The sequence below is a fragment of the Macrobrachium nipponense genome, chromosome 9 (assembly GCF_015104395.2).
Source record: "Macrobrachium nipponense isolate FS-2020 chromosome 9, ASM1510439v2, whole genome shotgun sequence".
NCBI classification, from domain to species: domain Eukaryota; kingdom Metazoa; phylum Arthropoda; class Malacostraca; order Decapoda; family Palaemonidae; genus Macrobrachium; species Macrobrachium nipponense.
In genome coordinates, this window is record NC_061110.1 from 58522959 (window position 1) to 58532596 (window position 9638).

General features: G+C 38.3%; 2 protein-coding genes across 3 annotated transcripts in view; both read right to left on the reverse strand.

The window, feature by feature from the left end:
* LOC135218502 (protein white-like) overlaps positions 1–9638 on the reverse strand; it is a 147961-nt gene that overhangs the window by 56901 nt on the left and 81422 nt on the right. The window lies entirely within an intron of this gene.
* The window catches only part of LOC135218592 (uncharacterized), a 23913-nt gene continuing 14980 nt past the window's right edge, over positions 706–9638 (reverse strand). For both annotated transcript variants that reach the window (XM_064255012.1, XM_064255013.1), the window contains exon 3: positions 706–1998. In XM_064255012.1, the coding sequence (XP_064111082.1) occupies positions 1864–1998 (135 nt within the window). In that variant the 3' untranslated portion in view covers positions 706–1863. The remainder of the gene's footprint in view (positions 1999–9638) is intronic.

Consider the following 9638-nt stretch of genomic DNA (forward strand, 5'->3'; position numbering starts at 1 on the left):
TCCGTAGCTTTTGATAGATGGTTGACCAAATTCCTTTGTTACAGGACAGCAGGATAATGGGCACTGACTTTGTACAGAGATTTATGATTTGCAGCACTATTTTTAGAAATCCTATTTTCTTCACCTTCTGGAGAGAGAGAGAGAGAGAGAGAGAGAGAGAGAGAGAGAACAATCAATAATACTTCCTTTCATTTCAGAAAATCCTGACACTCGGGTATTTCTCCGGATTGTATTACTGAAGATAAGTGTCACAGGGGTCATGTGGCCTTAGACAGTGAGCAGTCTCTAATCTTTTTATGTTCTTTCCCTTTCTATGCAGTGAATGTGCTCCTGCTGTCATCTGTTCAGTTAATTAGGGCTAATTATATGAAGTTTTCAAATCCACAAAGCATCAGACATTACTAACAAGGCCAATCGGCGCTCACTCCGATAGGAGGCCCCCACCCCCTTTTCCAAGATAGGTATAATTAGCAAAGAATGCACATACCCATATATATATACATGTGTGTGTATGTGATCGTGTTATATATATATATATATATATATATATATATATATATATATATATATATATATATATGTATATTGTATATGTACGTATGTATGTGTAATGCCTATGCATGCTCAAATGTATACTATATTTCTGCAGAAGGACAGTGCAATAAACAATCGATAACAGAATTTATTCAACGAGATATCTTCGGTACATAATATTATAGCTGACAATATACTATCTATACTGAACAGGTTAAGGACTGAAGAGCAGATACAAGTGACTTACAAGTTCACATGAGATAGACTTCGTATCTGTAACAAATTTCAGAAACCTTCAAATACAATGTTTCACAGGAAAAAGTAATCAAAGTGAGACAAATCATGGTAATGACTGCTTTTACAAAAAAGATTCAGAGCATTTGATATGAACAAAGGAAACTGGAATGAGTTTTTGATGTTGCGTGACTGAGACCACTGTCACTGGGTCAGGTCACTTCTGCCTGAATGAACAGGAGTCTAATCCGGTTTCCTGCTCTGCTTGGAAGTGTCGTATGAAGAAGCGCGAAGCGACTGTCGATCGATCGATCAGCAGGAGAGCCTCGCAGCCTACAAATGAGGGCGTTTAGGCACGATTGAGTCTGGGAAGTCCAAGGATTACCTTGAAGGAGAATTGCTTTCTGGATAATCATGTGCTCAGGGGGTAGCTGTTGTAAATGGGTTCTATTCTTTAATTCCATGACAGTGGTTTAGCACCATTCATGGGGAAGTTTTCAATTGTTTTCTCTGTTTTTTTTTTGCAGAAAAAATTGAATTTGAAATATTTCAGTATTGCTAAGAATGGCAAATTTGAGTTTGCTTTCTAACTGACCGGAAATTCCTAGCAATATTAAATATACTATTTTTTTTTATCAATGTCCGCCTACCAAAGATGATATAAGTAATATCTACTACAAGGGCTGCTGCATAAGTAAACAGTTTATGTTCATGATATTTCTCAACAGGAAATTTTTAGTGAAAATAAAATCATACAGTATGGAATACATTACAAACTAATATACCGGCGTCAATAACCTAGATGCTGTGACGCCAGTTTATAGCCACAAATCAGTCAATCAACTAATATACAGGAAGAGACTTGCCTTCAATAAATCCTACTATATGCTACTAGATAAAAGTTTAGTTCATGAGGTACTTCCCTTGACAGAGTCTAAATATCCATTGTTTGACAATAAGATCTACGAACCCCGCAACAAGTACTTCTGGAAAGTGTATGAAGTCTAATGAAAATACATCTCTTTCTTTTGTCAAACTGCGATTATTCATCATCGTCCATTCGTTTATTTTTAATTCTGTTGTCTGATTTCTTTGTCACCTTTTGGCTACGGAGGTTTTGTTGCAGCAGAGGGACGAATAACAGCCAGTAGATCTGGAAGGAACCGGCGGCGTTCCAGGTTTCCCAGAGGACGTCTCAAACGGCGGTTGCTGCGGCGGCTGCTGCTGCCTCTGCAAAGTCAGGGTTCAGAAGGTTAGGACAGATGTCAGAGCACAGGTCACAGCTCAAGTCTGGTGTGCAAGGCGGCCTGGGTTGTGTCACAACACTGATATGACTTCATTTCAGAGCCGCCTGTTTCTGTGGTTCCTTCCGGAAATGGCTCTCACCTATTCCAGTCGGAAATGGCTCTTACCTTTCTCACTGGGAATGACTCTCAGCTCTTCCTGTGCAAAATAAATGTCCACAACTGGAAATGGCTGGCAGCTTTTCCCTTTCGAAATGGTTCCTAGCTATTCCTTTTGCGCCCTTGATGGAGACATTGAGAGAAACTGAATTATTCTTAAAAGACTTTGCAGTTGGTTATTTTACTGCTTCCTCTATATAGGACAGTCAAAATAGGAATGTGGAATTAAAACTTGTGTTTTTTCCTCCATAGTTTCAACCCAACACGGTCGATTATACTGAGTATGTAATTTAGCACCGAATTCAAAAAACCCACCATAAATTTTTCAGGACAAGGGCTCGTCGTTTTCTTTCCATAGTGTGACATTTTGATTTTGTCCTTGATGGCGATGGGCTTATAAACTGATACAGTGATGATAAATTTGCCACCATTAGGATGAAAGTGAAAGCGACCTAAAAACCTGGGCTTCTCGCATGATGGTGTATCTTAAACTTCAAGGAGGAGAATCCAAATCACAGAGAATTTTATGGCAAAAGTACGAAAATTGGACTTTCGATGGACTAATATCCCTTAAGCCTTTTGTATGATTGCCTTTTTTTGTCAAATAAACAAGCCAATGTCAGTGACAAACTGATATGTCAACAATATTAGAGCCATGATATTACTGTGGATAGTCATTAACAACACGCTCTTAATAATTGCCAACACAAAAGAGGATGTATTACGATTACGTACTAGGTACCCATGCATATCACAAACTTTGGTCTGATTACAGACCTTAGAGTAAAGAAAAGCATAATGAAATAAATGGCTCAGTATTCAAATAATAATCAGATGATGATGCAGTGTTTGTTGACATGAAATCTTCATATAAGCACTTGCTTTTTATAAGATATCATTTAAAAGATGGAGACAAAGGCAGTGTCGTCACCCCAATTTTCTTCCAGTTTGTTGGTAACGGAGGCGACAGGATGATTTCCAAGTCCCCACAGGTACCCATTTAGTTTCCCTTCAAGTCTAGACTTTCCTCAAAGGCCTCACAGGTACATACCCACATACCCCCCTTGGATTCCCTTTAAGTCTAGACTTTCTCAAAGTCCCTTAAGTTTATGCTTTCTTAGCTTCTCTGCGTCACGAAGAACGCAGACGAATAACAGGCAATATGGGAAAGAAACCTGACAGAATTGATGCCACTCTGTTGACTTTGATACACAAGCAATTTGCTTCCATTACAACTCCCTACTTTCGTAGATAGTTTTCATTTTCAATCTATTTCTGGCCATACCATAGAAAATGTGTTCCAATCTGGGATATCGTATTAAGTTATGCATTAAGACAACTAAATATAAGCCAGGACGTGTGGGAAGATGAAACGTTGTTATCTGCAGTTTTTGGACTAAAATGGAAGGGGTTGACTGATGTGCCGGAAAACTTGAAAAGGACTCGCTCGCATCTTGCAACAAACGAGGGTTTACTGGAAGACTGAGGGGAAACCCAGAACATAATCAGATTTCTGTTATATCATTTTGAATTGGTTACAAATGGAATACTAACAGAATGTCAAACAATCTTGGGAAGTAAATATTAATATCAGCGATTAAATTTTATACATAACTGCGGTCCCATTAGTAATACTTACGGTTTTGTAACAGGACCCCTTCGCTATATAATGAATCGCTTACCGTCGTACAGATAACTTATTGGTGATATTTGTGTACAGCTAAAAGTTGAAAGGATTGTCGTATTGCACATTATATCCGAGATGCGTAGCAGCGGGGCTTTAGTATTCATTAAAGTAAATTGTGGGCAAAAGTCAATCAAATGTCAACTCGTTTTTCCCGACTATTTAGTGTTTTTGCAATGAATTTCGTATGAGGCCTTCCAGCATTTCTTGATACCTTATTCATTTCATGCAAAAGATGCTGTATATCTCAACGTTTAAAAAAATTCCACTGTAAATATTTCCATTTTCTTTGAAGCACAATTCGAATAGTGAAGGTATTTCACTGAGATCAACTATATTTGTCATTTTCAAGCTCTGATAACATTCCTTCTGCAAACTTCTGCTGAAAGTGGAGCATCGAAAGAAGCGAAATCTATGGCAAATAGTAGAAGTACGAGTATATAGGTACAGATTCCCAGAGAACTCCAAGCACGGGGCTGCAAACAAAACAACATACGCTTAGACTCAAACAGTTCTCACCGATATGAAATTTATGTATGCATTATATATTTTGTATGCATTATATATTTTGTATACATATATAAGTATGTATATTTATATATGTACACATATAACTTTGTACGTATGTAGGTATGTAATTGTGTTTGCGTGTGTGTACGTTCTGGGTCATATATACGGACATAAAAGCATGTTTATCTGCGTTGGTAGGTATGATAAAAAATTCTTCGAATAATTATTTATGAAGTTTTACTGCGTATTTTGCTCTACCTGAAATCATAAATCAGAGTGGAAACACGCAGATGTCAACTATGCACGATAGATTCTGATAACCTCTATCCATCTATCGTTCTATGTGAGTGGGCGTGATTACACTCGCCTAAGTATGCTGAAAGAGACTAGTCATTAGCAGATTATGACCAGCTGATTGCGAAAAGCATTAGCTACTGATTTAAAAAGAGCCCCCACCTTTTCTTCACATTTTTGAACTCGTTAAGAACAAAGGAATCAATTCGTTCATTCATGAATGTTCTGTCTTCCTTTAAGTATTTTCGCAAAGATGACAGCGAAGAGAGATACGTATGGAATACTGTGTATCTTAGAATACTTTTGATACTCATGGGGAAGGTTTCCTATACTCTGCTCTTCTGGTCTATTTTGTTTAGCAAACAACAAACAACAAACATAGACACAGACAGAAACTTAATAAAGGTGATGACAAACTATCCATTTTCAACCAGATGACTTTCCTTTCAACTTCTTTTCTCCGCAAATACTACAGAGGTCAGTAATCTCAACAGTTCCTACTTTCGTTTTCCACTCGCCCTCACCATCCACACTTCACTTTCTACCGTTTTTCGGTGTATTTTCCCTCAGACGCCCATAGAATTGAACCCTTTCTATTTTTCCACTGTCCATATTAGCGTGACTTCCATGTTGCCATTTTTCTTGCTTCCGGTTACCCTCATAATTTATTTGTATTTGAATTCACCTTCCGCTTTATCCTCTTACAAGTTTTTTTCTGACTGTCACCAGTTTCTAAAGCTTCTCTTCACAATCCTTAGTGAACTCTTCATCGTTTACAAACAATAACGATTCCATGACCCATTCGATTTCCTCGCCTTCATCTTTGTCCCTTCTTTGACTTTTGTTATTCCTCTGCCTCTAATATAAAGCACATTATCCTGAGACCACTTGTATGCGGTAGATAAATATGTAGTCTATATGACAATTATTCTTTAGACATTAAAATGTAAGAGGGTAAAATTTGTATCATAGACATGTAAATCCATTGTAGTTTTATTTCGAATAAGAATCAGATGACTATAAGAAGAGAAGAGAAGTTTGGTATCTGATTTGTATAATGTTAGAAAGCCTGATGTTTTGGGTATTGGTGAAACGAAGGTTGAAGGGCAGGTACACAGAAATGAAAAGAGCGGAGCGATGATGTCTTGGGAAGGTGAGAGGCACAATGGCGGGAAGAGGCAGTTAGGATAATGTCAGCGAGACTCAGGGACGGCTCAAAGAGTTCGGATGTGTTACCTTGAGGATTATATCGGTAGGCTCCTTAGGGGGGTGATGCTATCAGTGCACCTCATGCGATGCACCTCAGGCATTACTTAAAGTTTTTTGCATAATCCTTTCTGCCCCTAACTGCAACCCCTTTCATTCTTTTTACTGTACCTCCGTTCAGATTCCCTTTCTTCCATCTTACTTTCCACCAGATTCGTAGGTCAATTGCGAGGTTTTCCTCCTTTTACGCCTTTCAAACCGTTTGATTCTCAATTTCCATTTCAGCGTTGAATGATCTCATGAGTCCAAGCGTTTGGTATTTGGCCTAAATCCTATATTCTATTCTATTCTACTCTATATAATAGGTAGGACTAAGTGTGGTAACAGCAAACGTTGTAATACTGAGTATATATTAAGTTTTGTGACTAGAAGAGAATGATAGTAGGAACTAATATTTTCCAGAGCTGAATATGTGCCTGGCAAGACCTGGGAACACAGAAGGAGGCTCTGTAACTTCAGTGATATGAATGGAAAAGTGAGACGAAGAGAAAGAAGAGCATTGTTGATAGATATGGAGTTCTTGGGGTAAATGAGAATTTAGTCTTGTGGATATAACATTGGGTAAGAAGCTTCCTTTGGTTTCCAAAGAACAGTGTTTATAAGTACAAAGTGTAGTACTGAGCAAAGAGGCAATGATGAGGAAAACAGTTTAGTGTCAGTATAGAGTAAATGGAAGAACGAGACGATGAATGTGCTGGTGTTGAGGGGAGCAGGTAGCGGCACATCAGACCATTATTTGGTTGACACTAGAATGACGGCTTAGATCGGTAGTGTAAGAACAAGCGAAAGATAAGTGTGAATGGCAAAGCGTAAATAGAGGATTCGATGCACTATGATGAGCCCCTCGGATAGGTGTAAGAAATGGTTGATGTTGTAGAAATTTAACCACCCCGAGGGTTCATCCATGATTCAGGAATTGGAGTTTGAATGTAGAAGTGACCTTTACGAGAGTGTGCATATATTATTATTTTTTTTGTATCTATAGATGTGAAACGGCTTGATATTGAAAAAGAAATCGGGAGGGGACCTTCCCCATCTCAGATAAAATAATCGTAGATAACACGGCGAAAATACAAAAGCCATATTTTAGGTACCGGTAGAGATTTCAGTCCGCACATGTCTTGAGGATATTCATAATTTTCAGCGCCTGATTTCGTACGGTTCATAAAAATTCTTTTTCTGTTCATTTTGACAGGAGAGAATCTCTCGTAATGCTCCTCCGGGGGATTTGACCCTATTTGGATTTAGAATAAATGGTTTGACTTTCTTTACAACATATCATGACTTTGCAAAGAGATCCAACACGAAAAAAGAAAGCTAGGAATGTCAGTAACTTGAAATGTCATGGGTAGAACACCAGGGAAGCGCTCAGACTGTAAGTGCATTGTAATATATATCTCAAAATTCGAGGCTGGAAAGTGGCGCGCTCAATAATGATAACGGCGGATGAATGAGTGGGAATAAGATGACTGCTCGCTCATTTGCATATCATGTGGCAGAGAATGAACTGCAGAACTCAGTTCAGTGTCTCCCAACGGGGCCTGAGATTCTGACTTGTTGCAGATCTATAAAAAAAGTAGATTCACCTCAAGCGTGCATTTGATGTCTAGGCCAGTCCCTTATGACGCTCCTGATTGGCTGTTGATAAGCCAATCACAGGGCTGGAAAACTCAGTCTCGAGAGAGAGTTAATATAAGAAGGATTTATGTATAAGACGTATACCTCAGGAGAGGATGAACATAGATCCTACCCATGTGAACTCTCTCGAGAGACTGAGAGTTTCCAGCCCTGTCATTGGCTTATCAACAGCTAATCAGGAGCGTCGTAAGGGACTAGCTTAGACATCAAATGCACGGTTGATGTGAATCTACTATGGTTCGATTTTCCCAGTGCATCAATCCTCCGACCTCGCTGGTTCAATCAAACTAAATGACTGAATACATTCATATGTAAATAACTAAACTAGAAGCGTGTTATTTACCATTCCCTCCATGAAACATAATTTTACTTGTTACTTATCCGTATTTTTTTTCTTAGTCTATTGTTCCATATCATAATGTAATGTTGGACAGTTACGCGTACTTTTCCACAGGAATCGTTTTGATCGCATTCGGCAGAAGTCCTAATCCTTCTGGATTCTCAAAATCCCAGAAATATGAATAAGGGAAACTAATCTACAATAAAACCAGAATGACTACGAACATGGCTGTCATTAGCTACGCTGCCAAACTTCTCCCTGATTCGGGGTTCTTTGATCAGGTCATAAAATCCCGTTCAGGGACAAAGACAAATTAATTGACAATCTGCCATCATTGCAGAGCCAAAAACAGTATTTTTTTTCTTTATCACTCTGTATCATTTATTTTCACCAGTGAGTCTGGGCTAGATATTGGGCATTTTTATTATTCATTTAAGTGATTAGAAAATATATCATTCTTATATACTGTGTTATCAAAACAATTTAATGTATATCAAATCTTCATTAACTTCAGCTTTTTTTGTGCTATGAATCACCCTGAACTTGTCATCAAAGGTAAATTTTTTCTTTCATTTGACCACTTTAGAAATGCAGAACAATAGTGTCAAGGTGTTTATCCATTTTTACCTGGTATAAGAAAGATAGGGCAACGTTTTTGCCACATCTACGTTGCATCTCAACTTAGGTCATATATTTATGAATCAAATCTGGGAAAAGTGGCAACGCCGAAAACGTACTACATGTTCGTAGTCATTTTGGTTTTACTCAGGATTAATCTCTATTAATCCTGGTTTTACTTTATATTCTTCGATCGAAACTGCTCCCGGAAATGTAATAATTTTGGAGGGTATTATAATTCGGTGGCCCTGGTGTTCGTCCTTCATCTGCGGCGGCGTCAGTCAGTTGAGTCCCCAATTTCATAGTGGTCTTCCTAACTGGGTCCCGAGCGATCGAGGGATGAGTTGGTCGATCTCCTCATGTTCCACTAATGAAATTTTTATTCGTGTGTTAGTAAGTTTCAATTACGATATAACTCACGTAACATATATACTTATGAAAAATTATGAACATTTCCTGGCTTTAGATGTATCAGTAGTGGTTCTCGTAGTCAGCAATTTGTCCTATTGAACTATTGTGGTTTTGCGTTATTTTGCAAATCACACCAGGCGTTCCTTTACAACTGGTGTCGTGTCATTGGTTATATTTTATATGCATATTTGTTTTGTGCCCGAAATAATTTAAAGCAAAGTTACATTTGACATTTTTTGTTCTTTCTTCTTGTCGATTATTCATGATTCTGCCGAATGACTTACAGAGTACTGACTAGTTCTGTACCAAAGAACTGCTGTCTCATGCGCGTTCACTTCAAAATACTGTGTAAGACAGCACATCAATGTAGATAGATATCTTTCACCTCCCAGCGTATATTTCAAAATCAGGTCCTGCCCATTTGTTCAAGAGAACTTAAAGTATTTCTTTCATCCTGCCTGAATAGTCAAATGTATCCAGTACAGAATCGCTGGCTTACGCGGTCAATGTAAAAGGCTTTATGTTGTCATGTCCATTGGTTACTCCGCTGGATGCTTTTAGAAATGACAGCACAGAGTTTCCTACGCAAGCTAGAAATGATAATAGTGTGTGTGTGTCAGTTTACCATAACGCATCATGAGACTTGGCAAATGATAAGCCGTGGCATTATTAATTACGTTTCGGTTGCGCTTCGTGTTATGCGCCT